At 38.4% G+C, this 22,144-nt stretch overlaps 2 protein-coding genes across 2 annotated transcripts in view; one reads left to right on the forward strand and one right to left on the reverse strand.

Moving 5' to 3' along the window:
• The window catches only part of rab40c (RAB40c, member RAS oncogene family), a 30,757-nt gene extending 20,956 nt beyond the window's left edge, over positions 1-9,801 (forward strand). The window contains 5 exon segments of the mRNA XM_052131995.1: positions 3,324-3,384; positions 3,722-3,799; positions 5,324-5,432; positions 5,435-5,545; positions 7,009-9,801. Coding sequence (XP_051987955.1) covers positions 3,324-3,384; positions 3,722-3,799; positions 5,324-5,432; positions 5,435-5,545; positions 7,009-7,283 — 634 coding nt within the window. The 3' untranslated portion in view covers positions 7,284-9,801.
• Positions 9,802-9,940: 139 nt separating this feature from the next.
• tmc5 (transmembrane channel like 5) lies at positions 9,941-21,594 on the reverse strand. The gene is made up of 17 exons (XM_052131994.1): positions 21,385-21,594; positions 21,132-21,234; positions 20,982-21,051; positions 18,966-19,220; positions 18,240-18,382; positions 17,665-17,812; positions 17,430-17,582; positions 15,913-16,082; positions 15,709-15,784; positions 15,498-15,595; positions 14,346-14,441; positions 14,165-14,240; positions 13,934-14,067; positions 13,431-13,604; positions 13,174-13,252; positions 12,229-12,312; positions 9,941-10,572 (listed from the first exon to the last, which is right to left on the reverse strand). The coding sequence occupies exons 1-17, from the start codon at positions 21,473-21,475 to the stop codon at positions 10,510-10,512; spliced, it is 2,013 nt and encodes a 670-aa protein (XP_051987954.1). The 5' UTR covers positions 21,476-21,594; the 3' UTR covers positions 9,941-10,509.
• Positions 21,595-22,144: the final 550 nt, after the last annotated feature.

The following is a 22,144-nucleotide window of genomic DNA, read 5'->3' on the forward strand; positions in this document are numbered from 1 at the left end:
TACAATAAAAGCGCATGTGCAAGTTGTTCTTTTATTTTTAAATGTACTGTCATTTATTGTGGAATATTCTTGTATGGTTGGCAAGGTTTTCTAAAATGGTCAGTGTAGCTACCGGTTTCTACACATACCCCTATTTAACAACTCATCATCAGTTATTCATTTTCATTATAAATAATAAAACCATTCATTGACTGCATTTACTGTAAATCCTATTCTTCAACCAATGTCCATAATCTTGCTAAACCTTAATTTCTAAAAGAGGTTTACATGTTCTTTTACATGTAATGAAATATTCATATTTCTACATGGCAATCATGTTCTGTGTAAACTACATGCTTGCACAGCTGGAAAGCTATTTTCCCGCTGTTCTCTTCTGCTCGCTCTTGCTGTAGATAAAAGTTTTATATGAGGCTGTTATGGTGATCTGAATATTGATTTAGATATGTTTAACTATAATCTCCCCTCTTCACTCTAAAAATGTGCTTGACATAGTAAATACTACACAATATTACACCTGCCTGTTATCAGTCTCCAAAAAAATTTTTTTTATGGAAATGTGCAGAGAGGGCTATAAATAAATATTCTGTTGCAGGGGATATCCAAAATAAAACATTTACGCATACATCATCTAAATGACCACATTCTGACTCGTATTGGAATGTTCTTGTTCATGTTAATGTTCTCATTTTTATTATATTTTTTTCTCCCCAATTTGCAATTCCCAATGTGCTCTTATGTCCTCTTGGTGACCTCAATCCGGGTGGCGGAGGATGAATCTCAGTTGCCTCCGCGTCTGAGACTGGCAATCTGCACATTTTATCACGTGGATTGTTGAGGGCATTCCCTCGAAGACACGTTTGTGGAGGCTTCACGCTATTCTCCAAGGCATCCACTCACAACTTGCCACATGACTCACCGAGAGCGAGAACCACATTAAAGTGACCACGAGAAGGTTACCTCATGTGACCCTACACACCCTAGCAACCGAGCCAATTTGGTTGCTTAGAGACCTGGCTGGAATCACTCAGCACTCCCTGGATTCGAACTTATGACTCCAGGGGTGTTAGTCAGCATCTTTACTCGCTGAGCTACCCAGGCCCCTCTCACTCATTTATTAATAAATTCAGTCAGTCACTGATATGTATTTGCATCACTAAAATATATTTTAAAAAATCAAGTGCGTGTGCCCTTGGTCCAGATCATAAGCACACAAAAAATTTGTACGCATGCTTGTCAGTTGACAACTTATTTTCGAGTAAGTTTCTGCCTTTATAAATCCCGATTTGTTCCTCACTTTTGGCATATGATCAAATCCATAAAAAATTAGGATCAACACTGATGGTACAAACGTTTTATAAATGAGGCCCCAGATTCTTAAATTTACATTGTTTCCTTAGTCCACAGGAGGGCACAACCAGGGGGTCAGGTATTGGCTGATTAGTGGATCCCTGTTACACCCCCCCGATGGCAAAACGCATGTTTCTCTATAGACAGCCATTCAAAAGTAGCCATGATTTATGATGAAAAAAACTAACATTTTAAGAACCATTTTAATTTAAATTATTTCATTTCATTACATTAAATGAAATTGACGTATCCTTACCTAGATGCAGATCAATGCGAAGTAGCGGGTGCATCCGCAACTGTAACTGTTGTCACCTTGTACTTTTCACTGACAGCAATTTTTCTCAGTGTGCGCTTGTCTTTCAAGAGTTTATCATAAACTGCGGAGCAGTCCAGTCCAAAATTAAGATGTATGCAAAGCATTCAGTCTAGATTTATCTGGTGTCCATGCTGCATTCATTAATGAGATCACAAACACCACAGATGCAGATGGCCCAGGCAGGCATAAAACATACTCCATGATCTTGGCTAAGACTCCAAAGTTGATGGTCTTGCTCTCGAGCTCACAAAAAATGTCTGTCCATCCGTTCCACTTAGTGATGCGATGAGTGACAACTGACAATCTTTTCACGCAAGCCCACTCATCAAAGAGCATGGTTTCATCAATCAAACTGAGGGCAGGGATTCTGGTGTAGAAGTGTTCTGAATGTCTTTCCACTCTGGGATGACTCTCAGTAGTGCCCACTCAAGTTTTTCTGTGTTCTGCAATAAGCGGCTCCAATTTTGTAGGTAATCCACTGATGCTGAATAAAAGTTTCTGACTGCACAAAAGAAATCACCCACTCGCATGACACCAGCAATGTACCAGGGCATCCAGATGCTTTTTAATGTCAGAGGGTATGAATGATTTCTCCAGCCTGGCTTTCTCAGGTACTGAACGTGCAAAGCTATGGCCGTGCACAACAAAACGATTAGCAAAAAGTCCTTCTCTTGTGTGCACCTTGTCAGATTCAGAACTTTTAGCAGCATCCACATGTTTTTTTGTGTGAACATGCTGCGCGATGCTGGTGTGGCCTCCATGGGTGATGGAAAGGCGAGCTCCACGAATCTCACACCATAATTGGCTCTGTCTCCTTTTTTTTTTTTAAATGTAAACTCTTTTTGAAGATCCTCATTAAATCTACATGCACGCTTCCTTGACATTTTTCCAGCCACAATTTAATTTATATGCTCTTTCAAACTGACTCTTCAATCAGTTCAGTAACTGGACATCTGTTGATAGGGAATTGTGATTGGATAGTTTAATCCAATCATGTACTTCAAATAACATGGTGTGATTTTTCTAGATTTTTCCTGGCTACCTTTGATTAGAATACTCACTTGACTGAGAAAGCCGCATAGGTGATTGAAGTTTTAGGAGAGGGGAAATACGGGACAAAAATTGTTTATTCAGCATCTTGTGCAGGAGCAATTAAACTTTTTTTAAATTAGTCTTAAGACACCTGCGTTCTGTTAAACTCTTATTTATTGCTCTGCAAGTAGCCTTGTATAGCGCAAGAATGAGATCGGTCTGAAGTCATTGTAAGTGGTTGGCACATATCCAAAATTCAAATGCACAGTTTTAGCGTTCAAATGGGTGTTTTATTTGGAATTTGATGAATGTTCGAATTTTGACAGCCTTGTAACACACATATAGGGTGAAATAATCAATTTTCATGGAGTTATTTTTATCTATAATTTTTTTTTTTTTTTTGCCCTTTTGAAAGAATTTTTCAATGCATACTTGAATTGCCGCCTTTGCTAAGGATACATGCGAATCTGTCTCTGGTTTTGATCAAATTTTGCGGCCTACTTTTTGGAACAGCCTTCATATTGGGATGCCTTAAACTACTCCATATGCAGCTCACTAGGTTTTGTATCAAACTCATGTGTCAAGTTTAACTGTGAGATTGTCCTGACTTGTCTGTGTTTGGTGTTAGGGATACATCGGGACAAGGGAGGTTCTGCACAATTTTCAGATCGTACTCCAGGGGGGCACAGGTAAATGCACATTGGCTATGTCAAATGTCACTGTTTGATTTGCGTTCATGGAGAGGAAGTTTTGCCAATTGCTTTGTCACAGTCTGCACCAATAGACATATTCACTTACTGAAACATGTAACAAGCCAAAGTAGGATGCTCCAGTATGTTATATATATCATTTGAATTTTAGCCTGTAAACAGTCTGCGCTTTCCAAAGAAAACTCTTAAATCTCTATTAATAATGTTGAAATTACTGTGCAGACTGCAATTCATGTCCTGTCAATGCTGTTAACTTCCCATCTCACTCCATGAACAGGATACTTGCTAACAATAAGTGTTTGTTTGTGCTCTACAGGGGATTCTGTTGGTGTATGACATCACCAACCGTTGGTCGTTTGATGGGATAGACCGCTGGATCAGGGAGATTGACGAGGTGAGGTTATGCCTGTTAACAGGAAGTGAGATAACAGATGTTGAGACTGATAGGATACAGTGTATGTATATGTATATTTTGTTAATGCTCCAGGTCTCATCTGAGACCTACTGTAGATCAGCAATGCCCAGACACGTACCACAACACGCAGTGTCACACTTACTTCAGATTACATCCGCCCCTTCCTTTTCCACGTGCTGCTGTTGGCCCAGTGCTTGATATTCAGAGAGGATATCCTCTCTCACGGCAACCCTCTTTTTTTGTAGACTACCCCATCTCCCTCTCTTTCTTCTTTCCTTTTTGTTTGGTTTGAGCATTGTATGTTGTTTCTGTATATTTAGGTGGATATGTGTGAGAATATCTGTGCGTGATGGGGGTGTTTGTTGAATGGATGAAGATTTCTTTCTGTTCTGCCAGGGTTGGGCAAAATTCAGAATTTAAGATTTGGCTCCCTTTCAATTCATGAATTGTAATTTTTGAATTGAATTGGCCATGCCCACAGGATGTTGATTTGGAGTTTGAATTGGCATGACAAGAAGAGGAATTTACTGACTTGTAATGGGAGGAATTTAATTTTGCTTGGTCAACACAAACAAATAGACATGAAAACCTGTTTCTTGTTGTTTGGGTCCATTTTGAAGACTTTCGTAAATTAGATAATTCTGGGAGATGTGTTATTCCAACCTTAGCCCATAAAATAAAAGTTAATTGATTTAAATATGATGAAATGTATGTAAATTAAATAAAAAATTATATTGGTTGTATTTGAAACTTTTATTATTACAGCAATATCATCTAAGGTTTCTTGAAATACCCTATAATGTTGTGTGTATGATATTCTTTGAATTTAATCTATTTTAATTCCTCCTCATATTAAATTTTAAATGACAAATTACTTAATTAAATTCTGAATGGCTTTCAACCATGTGTGCTCCACAAAGAGTTGAACAAAGATACAGATAGAGTAACTGTATTAGTTGGCACCAGAAGCAGGCTTTTGATCTGCTTTGGTAAATATTATAATACTTGAGGCTTTGCTGCAATTACTTGTGACTTGACTCAGAATAAGTAATTTCATCACAAAACTAGCTTTAACATTGCTGATCTTTGGAAGGGTGCATTATGCAGTGATTTACAGAAAACATTACAGAAGTATAGGAAATAAAGATTAGTGTTCGGCAATAATCCAATAATGTGGATTTAAGATAATGATTTAGTTTTATAATTACACGCATGACTTATTCAAGACTGTCTCACTAAAATGTCAGATTTGACTGACTTGCACAACAGTGGAAGACTGGCACATTCATTGCCCAGTTCAACTAAGATGTGTGAGTGCTCTTTATGCGCTGGAATAGAGAAGACGAGAGAGACAAGAAAGTGGGAGATACCCAGATACACAGGAGGGCACAGGCTTGTCATATCTGTGCCCTACTGTGTATCTCCCGCTTTCTTGTCTTCTGTCTATCTCTCTCTCTCCTCCCATCCATCTTTTCTAAACCGATTTTTTGTTTCTTTCCTAAGCATGCACCCGGTGTACCTCGTATTCTCGTGGGTAACCGGCTGCATCTGGCATTCAAACGGCAGGTGCCCACAGAACAGGCGCGGGCATACGCAGAGAAGAACGGCATGACGTTTTTGAAGTGAGTCCTCTCTGCAACTTTAACGTCATTGAATCGTTTACTGAACTCTCGCGCATTGTGCTGATGAGGCACGGTATGGAGAAGTTCTGGAGGCCCAATAGAGGTGAGTCTTTCTTTTCGGGTGAGCATGTGTACATTCTTGTGTTCATTAAGAGGCAAATTCTAACATCATAACTAGTGGCCAATATTTGGCCATATTGATTTTATTGGCCTTAGGCGAACAAACAAAGTTGTATTTCCCCTTGTGTTGGTTCCAAAATCTGCAAACAGCCTTGTCAATTAATAGTGTTTATAAATTTATAGTGAATACTAAAAAACATAATTGTAAATTCATATTTTAATCTCAGCAATTTAATGCATCTCCTATGCTAAATCATTAAAGTGTTTTATTTATTTAACACCATTATGTCAGCCATTGGCAATCCTGATCTCTAGATATTGGATATCTTGCATAATTTCTTGATCCAAATCCCAACTTCTGCATCGTTTCCCATCTTCTGTAGTTTCAAATTAATTAAAAAAAAGACCAAAACTGCATTTCCTGGTATTTTAGACCACAAAAAACAGTGGAAACCTTTGCCCTCCTCACCCTAGCTTCCCTATTGAGACCATGTGCCTTTTCTACTGCTTCTACGACTTCTGGGTGATGCAGCAAGACTGCCATGATCAGCAGAGCTTTCCATTAGTTCAAGAAAACCAAACTGAATGTCATCCAGAGCTATGTAATTAGAGGCAGAAAGCTTTCAGTGAAGCACTTCTTTCTCTGTCTGTTTCCACTGTGTTGTGGGATTTTCCCATGAGATTCTGAAGTGCCCCAAATGAGCTGTTTAGCAGAACAGCATCCTGCAGTTCTGAGAGCAGGAAATGCTGCTGATGTAGACTTTCAATATGGCAGTATCTCACTTTATCTTTTTGTAACTTGATTGCAACACATTGTTTCAAATTTGTTTGCTATATGAACAGATCGTCCTCCACAGATTTATATATTTTTTTTTTACCGAGTGTTGCTACACTCTGCGATCTGTGTCACTGGTGGGTGCTCCCTCTGCTGTCACTTTATTGTTATTGCCCATTAGTTGTCTTGTCGCTCGCCGCGACGATATCTGTTCAAACAGTTACTGCAGCTCATGTCGCCTTCATTGAAAATGAATGTGATTAAGTTGCTTTGTGGCACGATGTCGCCTGCGGTGTGAATTGCGCTTGAGGCTAACAACATGAAGGTGAGTAAATGATAAAGTTTCATTTTTGGATGAACTATCCCTTTAAATGAAACTTCCATCTCTCAGGCTTGTGTTGAGTCTAGTCATTTCCATTTGATTCTAATTGAAAAGATATGCTGGGAGTGAATTAACATCTGCTGAGGGAATGTTGAATAATTTAAAACATTCTCATTACTTCTGTAAAGAGAATAAAATATGATCTCAGTGTGTAGATGCATCAAGGCAGCCACTGGGAAATGCTTTTGCTTTTTATTTATGATATGTTGTATTAACTGTTCAACCTTGAAAATGTTATGATCTCAGTCTTTTGTCTTGTAACTCAAATATATGTGTGTTTTTCTTGCAGTATTCAGTCTACAGGACTTGTGTTGCCGTGCCATTGTATCCTGCACCCCTGTGCACCTTATTGATAAGCTGCCACTTCCTGTGGCCATCAAAAGCCATCTGAAGTCCTTCTCCATGGCGAATGGCATGAATGCTGTCATGATGCACGGTCGGTCCTACTCGCTGGCCAACGCGGCTGGAGGCAGCAAAGGCAACAGCCTCAAACGTTCAAAATCCATTCGGCCACCTCAGAGCCCGCCCCAGAACTGCACCAGGAACAACTGTAAGATATCCTAGCTGGTGGGCATAGGGGCGGGGCAAGGCCATCCCTTCCCTTTTACAACACCGGTGCACACAGGCAAACACATAGGGGCCGGGTCGATGTGGCACTTCCCAGTGTAGCAGAACAGGTTGTGAACAAACTTCCTGTTGCCAGGGACAGCTACACTTTCTCCCCCACCTTGCTGCAGTACACTCCGTAGGCACATTCAGACCCATTTAATTTCTCACTCGCAGACCATGACAAAAGTCAGCTGTTCATCAGACTCCTTGATTTTGAGCCAGTGACCACTGATTGCATGTTTTCCTGCTGCACTAGCTCCCTCTGCTGGGGAATTAATGCAGAACAAACCCCTGAGTTGGAGAGTCAACAGACATTTTGCTTTCCTCTGGTGAGGAGGCCTCTTTTGAAGTTGTTTTATCGACTTATTACGTTTTGTGTTCACATTGTTTCGCACATACTGTACATCCTCAGTAAATACTGTGCTTTTCAAATGTTGTTCCTCCTTTATGGTGTTTGTATGGGCCTGTTCTCCATACAAAAACTGAAGTATCTCTAAGGGTCACATGGTCTTGCATGCTTAAAAATGAGTGTTTGAGGGCCGGTGCAAAATTACTTGTAGTGCGTAATTCTGAACTGATGTATTAAAATTTTATTTGCACTGCAAATGGTTGGTCTCTAAAATGGTCAATTCTGCACAATGGCTTCTACAAGATAGTGACTATATTGTTGAATGTGGACTATGAAAATGGGACCACTGATTGTTTACGAACCCAAGAGCGAGAGCACAAGCATTTCCAGGCAGACAGGGATACTTCATGACACGTCACCATCTCTCTTAGCTGGAAAGTCCTTGAAGATCCTGAAAATTATTAAATGGTCCCTCTTAAGATAGATACAGAAAATTCTTGCTCAGGGGACATTGTTGGCTGAGAGTTCTTTTTTCTTTGTAGCCCTCCTCACTTTTACAAGTTTTTTCCTGCATGTCTTGTGGAGCATTCTTCACATTTACAATAATTTGTCCCTATAATGTATGCAATTACACCTGAGTTCAGTAAACCGGCCAACCTGTTGGCTATCAGATGCCTAATTCCCTCATTCAGAATCAAGCACTGCAACACATTCAGCACCATTTTAGTTATTTTCGTTATTTTCCATTATCCCTTCTTTCCAGGTAAAATTTTTTCACCCTCAAAATGTGCCATGATTTCAAAGCCCGTGTGTTACAGTTTTCAGTGTTGTTGTATGAGTTCAAAGCCTAAAGGGTCTTTGCTTGAAGCTTTTTTAACTGCACATACAGAAAAGCATGGTTTCTATATAGTTATTCTGAAACAGTGTCACAATGAAGGATTTCGAACCCATTCAAGCTTGCGTCTTAATATCAAGCACAAACTTAAGTGACGTCATCAGTGCTAGAATTTGTTGGTTGTAGAATGTTAACCGCTGTTTTAATCTACATACGTCCTTTATACTTCTCCCTGTGGTGTCAAATCCTGACAAAAGCAACTGTGCATCTCGTTCAGGTCTGATGATCCAAGGTTGTTGAATAATGGATGCTCCTCTCAGATCTCCAGAGATTTCACTTCATCAACTATCCCCCGCCCCTAGGCCGCTCCCCTAGTTGCCATTTCTTTTCATAGCACCAGAGAACAGCTCTTTGTCCCTTTCTCTATTCTCCACCTTATCTCAGGGATGAGCCCCAGCCTCCAGCAGCAGACCTGCCCAATGAAGCCCGTTTAAACCAGGCTGAGCAACAGGCTGCCAGCAGGGGGCCTTTAAACTTTCCCCAGATAGCTCCAAGCTCTCTGTTTTTGACCTATAATCTATTTGCTACGGGCCTTTTGCAGTCACCAGAGCTCATATAAATGAACTTGGCACTTCCTTTTAGAGCAGTTGTGCATATTAGTGTCCATCTGTTGTGTACACAGTGGGTGTCGTTAAATTTAAAGCATCCACAGAAGGTGTTACTCACCTGAGAATCGTTCCCCCTTAAAGGGATAGTTCACCCAAAAATGAAAATTCTGTCATTAGCTTACCCTCGTGTTTGTTCTGAACACATTTGACTTTCATATGATGAACACAAAAGAATATGCTGGGCAGAATATTATCTTAAATTCACTGTAATTGCTTTTAATCTTTTTTCCATACAATGAAAACGAATGGTGACAAGTGTAAATCCATGAAGAAATTAAGCCATATAGGTTCATAACAACAAAATGGTGTGGGATTAGTCACCGAATTTTCATTTTTGTTTGAACTATTCCTTTAAAACATTAAAGGAAATGCTACAAATAAGTTATTTTATTCCTTTTTGGGCATCTTCAGAATCTGTAGGTATTAGTTTGAGCCTCTCGTCTGAGAGCAGTGGTTGTTATTCTTTGTAATGCACACCTTATGATGCAAAGAAAATATGTGACTTAGCTAGGAAGTTCAATTTTAATGTTTTTTTTTTTGTAAAGTGTTCTTCCTCTTATCTAAAGCCTCCAATGTTGTTCTATATATATATATATATATATATATATATATATATATATATATATATATATATAGAACATAACATGTTCCTATTAAGTGTAACCGTGGGCAGTCAAGCATGACAAGACCCCCCTGGTGTTGTAGGAAGGTGGTCTCTGTGCGAGCAGAATAAATGTGATTGGTGAAGCAGTAGGGACACAATTGTAAACACTATTTTCCTTTGGTTGAAGCTAAAAGCTGCTGAATAACTTGCATAAAGAATGATCAGATATCAGATTATTCTTGCAACAACGAACACATTTTGTTTTTAAATTATTGATTGTACAGTGTATGAAAAGCAACAACTTTTTCACAATAAAATTGATAATGTTATCTTTAAAACAATGCTTTGCAGTTCTTTTTATTCAGCATACTCTTCCCCCACAACACTATTTAAATATTTATTAAAATATACATTTGATGATATTTACAAGGATAACGCTTAAATTTCAGAAACAACAGTCTGCTGTGCCACCTATGTATAAGGATATTTATTAAAAGTAAAATATTGACAAACTGTACGACGACTACAGTAATTTGCCCACATAGCATGAGGAAAACTACTGTCACCTGCTGAACAAAATATCATTGTTGTGCCATCACTGTTGATGTTTCCAAATGATTCCACTTTCCATCCAATGACAGTTAGAACTTTCTGAATAGCAGTGTTATACAATATTTACAGAAAAAGGCCAGTACTGAATAAAATAATCTGAGAAGAACGTGTCATCACATATCCAAGGGGAGAGTGTTCATCCAGTTTGAGTTGAAATGTGGTGCCTGGTCAAACTCCTAAGTAATAAAAATAATGGAATATGCCGTTTTAAATGATCAGAGAGACTGAGAATGTTAGAAATGCTTTCAAGTTAATGAAATCTGTGTTCTCCCACTACTTGGTTTTAAAGATGTAAAGAGAGCAAATATTTAAAGATGCTGTAAGCGATTTAAGCGTTCTGAAGCTTTCACTTGACTGAGCCATTGAATTAACCACACCTCCTCATTCTAAAACCCCGCCCTTCAAAGATCATTTTGAGACCAAAACTGAGCAAAAGAGCAGCATTGTTAGTTCCTGTGGCTGTCAAATTCAAAAGTGGCACAATAGCACCCTCAACTGACAAACATTATGAATCACAGCCTCGATCCACTTCAAACACAAAACTATGAGAACGAGCAAGATGATTGACAGGTGAAAAGCATCACAGAAACCAGTGAGATATCTCAGGACACTTATATTATTAATATCTTTAAGGGATTAGGATTTTTTTTTGCATACTTGACCATGAAAAAAAAAATTGCTTACAGCACCTTTAATGTCAGCTTTACATACTTTGTGTCCTAAGAGGTCCATTTTAGCTGCCTTCAAGGTTTGTCTTCTACAGATCACCAGTTAGACGGAATGAGATGGAATTTCAGGTAAACAGGTTTTACTTAAATATAGACCATGTTGAATACCTACTGCTTACTATGCAGTATGCACTATATACTGCCAAATTTTTTTTTTAGAGACTATATAAAACTGTACACAATATGCAACGATAAACGGTTAAACAAAAAGTATGCTACATATTTGCATATTTTGCCAAATGTAGTGCAGTAAGTCATCCGGGAATTCTATGCACACGGAAGATTTGCATTCTATTCACAGTACAAATACTGCTGAAGTAACTACTAGTATAGAATAGTATGCTAGTATTATTCTAAGTGATTCTGATGCCTGCTGCATAGATGGATTGGGTGTGCTCCCTGCCTGTTAAGTGGTTGTGGTGAATGAAGGCACCCCTGGCTATAGAGTATCCTCAGTGGTTTGGTGCCCTATTCTGGGGTTTCTCTGAAGCCTTCGAAGAACTGAAGTACCCTGATCTCTACTTTGTCTGGAGGATTGTGGTGATGTCTCATCTTCCACCCAGCATTCCAGTCTACCTCGCTCTCTAATTCTTCCTAGACCACTTCCTCTGGGCCTCAGGTTTCGCCCCTGACCTGCCTTCAAGGCTTTGGGTTTTGGAGGCAGGAGCAGAGCATCTGGTGACCTCTTAGGTGGAGCATCTTTGTTCTGCCCTACTCTTCTATTTGTGCCTGCCCTCTCCTGTCTCTGTGAACTCTTTGGTGATCTGTGGGATTCCGATGCCCCCTTGTCTGTAACTGAGGCTTGCCTGTCTGTCGTTTTCTTAGAATGAACCTGAAATGCACAAACCAACTTATGCCTGTGAACAGAAATCTTCACAATCAGGTTTTAAGCCTCGATAAAGTTTTTGACTGTTCAGCCACATCCTGCGAAGGACCGTCTCATATTTAGAATGCTTTGTATGGTAGAAAGCTTAATTTCAAGAACTTTTACAACTTTTCAAAACACCAGGTTTCTGTTCCATTCGTTGTGCTCTTGTACATATTCTTGTGAACAGCTCTTAGACCTGGACACCTAAACAGACAGAACACGTGCCAAACACTTACCTGAGGTCTGAATGATGTGACTTCCCTTTTCTGCTCCTGTATATTTTGTAGTTTACTCAGGAGAAATGTTTTGTCCTTTCTTTCCTGACAGATAGATGAAAAAGAAAGGAATTACAAAGGATAAAACTATTATCTATATATATATATATATATATATATATATATATATATATATATGTGTATATATATATGTGTATATGTATATATGTATATATATATATATATATATATATGTATATATGTATATATATATGTATATATGTGTATATGTATATATATGTATATGTGTGTATATATATATATATATATGTATACACACACACACTACCGGTCAAAAGTTTTGAAACACTTACTCATTCTTTATTATAATTTTTTTTTCTTCACATTTTAGAATAACAGTGAAGTCATCACAACTATGGAATAATAGAAATGGAAATATGGGAATTATGTTGTGACAAAAATATATATCAAAAATATATCAAAACTATGTCATATTTTAGCATCTTCATAGTGGCCACACACTGCCTAGATTTTGCAGAAATGTACTCTAGACATTTTCTCAACCAACTTCTTTACGCATCACCCTGAGATGCTTTTTGTACAGTACTAAAGGAGTTCCCGTCTATATGCTGCGCACTTAGTGGCTTTTCTTAATTATTTGGTCCAAGTCATCCATTTCAAAAACTTTTTTTTTAAATAAAATTTTTATTTTGTAATTAAATCAATATGTTGGCACAATTATATTTTTGTCTACAAAACTAATTTCAAACATTTAAGCATACGCCTTCAGATCAAAAGATTTATAGATCATGAGAAACAGTTCAGGCAAGTGTTTCAAAACTTTTGACCGGTAGTGTGTATATATATTTCACCCTGTTTGAGACTTAAGTGCACTGGATGCAAAAGTGAGCAGGCCTGGGGCTGTTCAGTGACCTCAGCACTCACATTTACAATCTGCTCTCTCAGAGACTTGATTAGCTGTTTCCGTCCCTGAGTGACTTGCCACAGAAAATAAGTGATGACTCTGAAAGAACAAAGAGAAGGGAACAAAGAAAAATGTGACCCCACACTTTAATATCTGATCTGCCCAAAAACAAAGGCCTAGTTTGAACTTTTTTTAATATTTGGGCATAGAAATAGACTTTTCCTATGGCCTAACAGTGCATTAAGTATTAAGCGAGTATTCTCGCTTTTAGCCTTACAGGATGATGAAGGCAATCAAATAGTAGAAGAGCTCATTTCTCAGCACATTTGCGAAAATCCACCAGACCCAATTGGTTCCTGGGACGTTCCGAATATAATCAGTCCAAATGACAATGGCCATGAAGGGGGTGTCGAGCCCCTGAAAGGGCCCACACTGACCTGAAGGCTTTAGACTGCAAGGCAAATGTAAGATTTAAAGGGACAGTTCACCAGAAAATGAAAAATCCATTATCATGTACTCATCATCATATTCTTCCTAACCCATATGACTTTCTCTCTGTCCCACAAAAGCCGATGTTTGGCAGATTGTTCGCTTCAGTCACCATTCACTTTCATTGCATCTCTTTCCATACAATAAAATTAAAGTATCTGAATGACTGTCAGACCCTAAACATTCTGCCCTTTTGTGTTCTAAAGTAAGTCATGTGGGTTTGGAACAACATAAGGGTGGGTAAATTATAACAAAGTAATAATATATAAGGAAGAAGATTAAGTATCACACCTCCACACTGTGTATGCCACCATGGAGAGCGCACCCACAAATGAGGGGAAGAACAGTAAGGCGATGAAGACAGTCTGCATCTGAGCAGCTCTGCCAGTGTGTTTGGGAGGCTGGCAGTTTATACTCAGACTAATCTGAAACAGGAACCAAAAGACATGACAAAGTTCTCACCAGACCAGTACATGCTATATGATCTCGGCTACAAGGACAGAGAGATGTAACGCCGCTTACCTTTTTCACGTAAAAAATTATAAACAGTTTAATGACTTGAATTACTGGAAGGAGGGGGGAGAAGTAAATTCCAATCCTGGGGTGACAGTAAGTGACAGAAAACAGAGAAAGAGACTGGAATCAGCTGAAAGGGTATACAGTATATGCTTATAGAACTGAAGATATATCAATATGGGCTTACCAAGACAGTGTCTGGGCATAGATCAAATCAAGTACATTCCTAGCAATGTCAAACTCTGGGACGCCAAGACTCTGGACACACGTGGTTCCAATTACACTAGCAATTTTGAAAAAGTGAAATAAGAGTGAATATATATATATATTGTTTCAGACTCAATCAGTAGTTATTTATATCATATGGAATAAGCCACTGTATACTCATGAATAGAACTGTAAAGCAAACCAATTACTCACAGTCTATTAATACAACATATCTAGAACAAAGTGGAAAATGAATTTATTATTTGCTAAACCTATAATTAATCTTTGGAATAACATTGAAGCTACAAAATAGTTTTTATTTATCAAACATAACTGTTGAAGAAGATGGGTTTATTAAAAGTGTATTATCATTAGGATTCATCCCAACAATGATCTGGCCGTCTAACTTAGGTTACTGGTTAATCCTAAGTAAGAGCGACCAATATCTGGAGAATTACAGAGAGCACATTCCTCTATCCACATTGTAAGGAGGCATTCACACAGAACGTGTTTTTTGCATACATCTGCACTCTTCTGGAATTGTTTTTTTCTACATCATTGACCACAGCAGTGCGTATCACTGAGCGCAGTGCTAAAAGAACTGTAACTTATAAAAACAAGTCTCAAGAACTGCATTCGGTTCCATTCATTGCGCTACATCTAGCATTTTGGGGGTTTTTTGCCACATAAGAGCGCCTACACACTAGAGATTACAGTACATCAGAGAATGTTGTGAATCCATTGAATTATTTGTGGAAGGTGCTTCGACGCACTTGTAGACTTGTTGACCAATGAGAATTTCAGAAAGGCAAGTCAATTTGTGCTTTTGGAAATCCAGTTTACTGTATTACAGCTTGATTTCAAAACTGAACCGGCTCTTTGCAGATTGTATGCATTCATCAGACACTCCATCAGCACATTCTCTATTGTGTAAGGACCCTTACTTTAAACAAAGCACTTAAACCCAGGTTGCTGCTATGTGGCAGTTCCTGCAGTTGCTGACCTATGTTGCTAAAGTGGTAAGTAAAAAGTAACTAAATTTTACCAGCTCTGATAAGTTAAGGTTTTGAGTTAATGTTCCATAGAATATTTTTTTAACCAAAATATACTTGACTTCCTTAATATGACTCACTTGCGTAGAAATTCCCCAAAGAAAGTGCCAAGTAGGCAGAATATGAAGTCTGTTATCAGGAGTCGATACACACTCTGGCCCACAAAGGACTCCCAACACTAGATCAAGAAAAAATTACAATACACACAAGCTTTTAAGCAACCTAGGGCAAAGAGATACATAATCATGCTGACTAGCAACCTTTAACACAAAAATATCTTTGTCCACCTACTGAGATTCTCGTAGGCACAAAATGCAGCCAGTAATAGCAAAGAATTCCAAGTATGGACATCTTTAAAACAACGTTTCTAGGGGGAGGGGGGGGGGAGGGACACAAAAAAACAAAACAAGTTATGGCACAATGGTGAGATCAGCTGAGGAAATCTGATGCTTCTATTTGGGAGTGGTGACTGTAACATTATAGCAAAGATCGCACCTTATGATGCTGATGTAAATCTTTGCCCGTGAGTTGGTGTAATGCTCCATTTTGTTAATTAGGGAGTAGAGAAGAGGCACAATCAGGTTGATGAGAGACACAACCACAGGCAGAAGCAAAGTAGATGCCTCAGCAACCAAATCATTTGGATCGTAATTCAACCTGGATGTCTGCAGCACAACAGAATAACAAGAGTGGTAAATGCAGGCAAAAAAGAATGAAAGTAGAAAAGGAATAGATTTTAGCAGCGTTCAATTCAACTGAAATTGAAAGAAATTTAACTCGAGGTGTATCTCAATGCTAAGAACGCAGAGAACAGACTTACCATGCTACCTTGGAAGAATGAACTAGAAAGGACAGCAGTACGTAGAACGCATCTATTGTGAGCTTTGAGATGTGCTGCAATCTTACTGTTGTGCAATTGACCTTCCCAGCACATTTGTAGCCAGTGGAAGAATGATACTGGCATTATCACACACGAGTGACAGCATTGGTGACAGGTGATACGTTAAAAGAATAAAGCCTGTTTAACACTTGTTTTCTCAATGTGTTTATTACTTTATTAAAATGATGCCCAACAAAACAACAAATGTTGATGGCGAATGATGACTCTCATGAGCCATCAGACTTTCTCAAGCATACAGAGGGAACTCTTGTGGAAAAACACAAAACTTCCTTGATTTGCCACCATGCAGCTATGACTTCTGGGACTTCAAATGGGTTCTTGCCCACAAGTCACCATCCGACACATCCTCAATATTCAGCCTGATCAAGAACACATCCTATGCATTCTTGGTCCTTAATGAATTAATTCCTTACCTTTTTCAAGCACATTTTTAGGCACTCAAATTGGGGGAATCTCTTCAACCACCACCAGTGGTGTGCAGCATCCACATGGATGATGCGACAGAAGCCATTATGCACAAGTGCGCCCACCACACACCAGCTATTGGTGGAGAGGAGAACACAGAGAGCAAATTTGGCCAGGACACCAGGTTTACACTCCTACTCTTTATGAGTAGTGCCCTAGGATTTTTAATGACCACAGAGAGTCAGGACCTTGGCTTAACGTCTCATCCAAAAGACGGTGCCCTTTTACATTATAGCGTCCCCATCAATATACTGGGGCATTAGGACCCACACAAAACACAGGGTGAGCACCCCCTGCTTGCCTCCCTATTACCTCTTCCAGCAGCAACCTTAGTTTCCCTAGGTCTCCCATACAGGTACTAGCCAGGCCCAACCCTGCTTAGCTTCAGTAGGTAAACAGACAAGTGCTGCAGGGTGATATGCTGCTGGCTAATTGCATTGGTGAGTATTATAATTGAACATCGGTAGTAGATTATGACGTCGAATGAGTCCACGAGAATGTAAGAACACATAAGAATGCACATTGAAAAAACAGCCTCTGTGTTTGTAGTTCACCAAGTCCTAATAGTTCATTTTAAATTAGCTGTGCTAAAAATATTATGCAAAACTGCCATAAGCACACTGTGATAACACATTTGTGAACTTACCAACTGTTTCGTCCCTAAGAAGTAGATGCCTGCACAGCAACCTAGGGCAAGTCCTAAAGAGAGGAGCCAGGAGAGTAGGTTGAGAGATAGATGCTTTATCCTTTCAGACATAGACATTGTGTTGTTCTTCTGTAACCTTTCTGATAAAGACTCCTGGAAGACACAGCCAAAATGAGCCAATGTAAACAAGGGATGACACTGAAGGATGATCTCAACAAGATTGTCAGGTATGAACCTTCAGCTGAATGCCGAAGTTGTTCTTGTTGTTCTGTATGGCTTTCTCATTGATGACACTAAAATCCCAGCTGCACAGCAGACGCCATGCTCCCCCAGAGACAGGTCCTGACTCAAACACAAAGTTCTGCTGAAAGGATCTGGACATGCTGAAGAGGTGAAAAACAATTAATTTCATAGTGCTTACTGGCTTTGCATCAGTCACAATATTATCCTCGTACCCTGTCTCTATTATTAAACATATTCATTATACATTTTTATTAATTCTGTCAAGATTCTAGTGGTTGCTACTGGTCTGGGTGACCATTTTAAGGAAAGGCTGTCACAACATGCAAACACAATCATATTTTTCTGGACAACACCCATACACCATTGACTTAAACATCTGTAAACAAATACATACAATTTCCATACGGCATTCAAATGTGAAATATTTCACATTAGCAGTCTGGGGAATGTGTAAAAACTAAATAAGGAAGTCATGCTGACAAATGCATTCAAGATAAAACCAACTACAAAACTAGTAAATCTAAAGCATTAGATTTTTTTGACCTAGTGTATCACTAAATACATTACCTGTAGATAAGAGACACGCCACACAACACCAGATATGTAGCTATAGTGAAAAAATAAGACAATTGCATGTTGTAGGCTGGACTGGATACAATCACCTCACCATTATAGCCACCATAGAACAACACTGTCTGGTTGAAAGAACCCTATGGACACACATTGAAGTTCATTCCAAATGCGACAGATCTTGATAGTGAAAGTTTTGTTTAAAGGGTTCATGACATGAGGAATCAAATTTTCCTTGATCGTTTTACACATAAAAGGTCATTGCACTATAAAAACACACTGTAAGTTTCAGAACTCAAAACATTCTCCTCACTGCAAAACAAATTTTGGTTGAAACCAAGCTGCCAAAATGACTCGTTCTCTACTTACTCCACATTGTGATGTCACACTAATATAGATATATGTATCTGACCACCCCCACAACAACACATCAATGCCTACTTTACCTTATCACTTCCTCAGTTCCACCCAGCAGTGTTGAGTGGTGACATGGCAAGGAGAGAGTTTACTGTAAAGTCTTAAAGGATATGCAGCACCAAAACAGAACGTTTCTGACAGAAGGTCAGAATGAGGGTGGAAAATAACATGTTTTACAAATACATTACCTTTTTTGTGTAAAAAAACATTACTAATATTATAAGTAAAACTAAAGGAACATATTCAAATAATAAAAAAGGCATGTCATGACCCCTTTAATGAGTGTAGTATTTAGAATCAACTCACAACTCCAGTGAGGAGCTCAAGACCTCTGAACCCGGTGACACTAGTTATATTGGGTGCATGCACAATTTGGGGGATTGTGATGAGGCAGAAGTTGATGATCAAGGAGAAGAGGTTGAACTTCAGCAGCCATTTAAGAAACAGGAAGTATGAGAGGACGGATGTGCCAAACCTGCCCCCTATCTCCTTTAGAGTGCCTTGCCATACAACCAAATGTTGCCTAGCTGATGCCAGGATAGCACCAAATCTGCGGAAGGACTGAAGAGAAGGCTCTGTTAGAGATGCATGCAGCACTTTAAATTTGAAACATAATCAAATCAGAAGTTGAAAGTGGGTGTCCATCTACTTAAGGGCTATAATTTTAAAGACCACACCTTTGAGTGTATTTTGAACATTTATTTGAAAATCATTGGCATTAATGGGGAGTTGGTTCTCCCTAACTGCTTCTATTCATCTGGGAAGGCTTTCCACTTCCATTCAGAGCATCAGGTCATGCATGCACTGACAGAGTTGGGAGGGTTACTTTTGAAATGTTTGCCACTACAGTTTACAGAATACAGAGTAAAATGTAATTTGTAATGCATTCTGTTAGATTACTCAAGGTCAGTAACGTATTCTTAATACTTTGGATTACTTCTTCAGCACTGGTAGATTTTTTTCATTGTTTTGACTATAAAAACTCTGTCAGTATAGCAAGACAAAATACACATGTTAAAAATACATTCTCTGATAAATTTAAATATCTTATGCAGTGTTGTTTCAAAAACAAGTCAAATCAAATTGATCTTGTTTTAAGGATTTTTAGATATTTTTACAGGAAAACAATACAAAAATGATCAAGAATATGATTTTTGCCCTAATATTAAAGGTCTTACTAGAAAAAAGAAATAATGATCCAATGTGAATTTTCTTGATTATAAAAATATGATCGTGTCTGGTAAGACCTGCATGTAAAATGGCTAGAAATAGTATTTTAGCTTAGCGAAAAGCTGACAATTTACACAAGGTTTATTTCTATTTCTTCTGCTCCAAACTTACTTCAGACTTACTTCTCTGTCTGCTTGTATGAATGTAACATCATAAGAAAGTGTTTCACCGCTGTTCAAATTCACTTTGGATCGCATCATTTATATGGATAAATGTTTTCTATCTGAAAGGACTAAATATGAAATGAAACAAATGAAAATAAAATGCAAAGTAATCTCTTCAGTAATCAAAATACTTTTTGAATGTAACTGTATTATAATTACCAATGATTTAAATTGTAATTGTAGTGGAATACAGTTACTTATATTTTGTATTTTAAATACATGTATTCTGTTACTCCCCAACCCTGTGCACTGATGTTGGGAAATGGGGTCTGGCTGGTGGTTGGCCTTCCAATTCATCTCAAAGGTGAGCACAGTTCTCTAGAATGTCATTATATGACACTACTACACCACTGCCCCCTTCTAATTAAATATATACATTTAAATTTAACCTATGCAATTACATTTTGTAAAAAATACTGCATGTTATGACACCTGTGCTAGTTTTTGATACACTTTACAGATGCTGGACAAACAATCAAATGTCTTTTTATGTGTGCCTTTTGCTGCGGTCGGTTGCGCCTTTTTCTCGTAATATGATATTAATCATATTAAGAGACATTAAGAGTTTGAATGTAGCCATCACTAAAAGTCTTGTGATAGGGCCCTTTGTGAAAAAATTTACTTTCTTAATTTTGTATGGAACGACCCTTCGAGTGGCGTCCCCTTCTCGAAGTGCCCTTAAATTGCGCAAAAATGGCGATTGGAAAATGCCTATAATCTCTGTACACTTTTAAAAATAATAATAAACACAATTCACTCAATGGTGTGGTCATACGTATCATTACTTATTATAAGTGGGCATAAGCAAAATCCTAAGAAAGATAGGTGGGCATATGGCGTATGCCTGTGTATGCCCTAGACTACAATACTAGAAGGTGGTATCAACATTTAGCCAGTGTAGTGGTGTAGTTCTCTTTAATCCTCTTACCCGCAAGACCTGCTGACTACAGTCCACAGGGAGAATGTTCTTTGAGAGTTTGACAGAGACCACTCTGCTCCTGTTGAAGAAAGTGTAAATTCAATTTAAGAGAAAAGATAGAATTACAGGAAATCCATATTGTGTGTATAAAGATTAAACCTGATCCTTCTCCTTTCATTATATGACATAGGCAAGGACCGTATGGCTTGAATTCTGGCTCTGGCTGACAAGTCAACAAGATCCGATACCAATTCAGATGTATCTGTTGTCACATGTAAGAAGAGGCTGTCTTACTAAACACAACATAGCTTATTCATTCTGTATCCTTTTCTGTCACACAATATCAATTCTATTTAACCCTATATGTCCAATTTATGCACCACCATCCATATCAGACAAAAACATGGCTTACTGTTCTCTACTTCCTGTTGGATTTCATTCGCAGTAAGTCCCAGGTTTCTCAGAGTAGTGCCATTCTGAGGGAAGACACTCATTCTTCTCATCTTCCCGATTAGATCTTAAATTTGTCCTGACAGGAAGACAAAAAATATCCCTTTTTAGATGTTACATTTGTGTACACATTCCATTAAGAGTCCTGGTCATGAATAACAGACTACTGAGTTTGCTGGAGGAACAAGGAAGTAGTGGTTTATTTTAGCAGGACACAAATTACAAGTGGGCTGTATCTCTTTTTATCATTGTCCTGTTGCCTGGGCGACAGTTTTCTGCAACCAATACCATGCAGGGGGAACTCTGTGGCCAGGTATTATGTTACATTTTAAAAGATATTCATCAGTTATTCATTAACTGTCTTCAGACTCGTCAACAGCAACTTATGCAGTCAATATAATGAGGGCATATACTGAAAAACGTTTTTTCTCTTTTGAGTAATGACAACAGCCATTAGCATTTGGCAGGATGTAGTAATTGTTTTGTTGTGCTAAGTTAGTTTGGAGACACTCGAAATCAACTATTATTGCTTGCCACTTTTACTATTCAACTGTGTCCACTCTTGTACTGATATTTTCTGAAGATGGCAAACAATCAAATCAAAATAAAATGGATGGATTAAACTAATCACTTATTATTTGCTGTTTAGGACTTCAAAGTTGGTCTGATAATAGTCTTAATTCTGCTGATCTAATTTGTCCTGTCTGAGAGCTTTATGGCTT

The sequence above is a fragment of the Xyrauchen texanus genome, chromosome 8 (genome assembly GCF_025860055.1).
Source record: "Xyrauchen texanus isolate HMW12.3.18 chromosome 8, RBS_HiC_50CHRs, whole genome shotgun sequence".
NCBI classification, from domain to species: Eukaryota; Metazoa; Chordata; class Actinopteri; order Cypriniformes; family Catostomidae; genus Xyrauchen; species Xyrauchen texanus.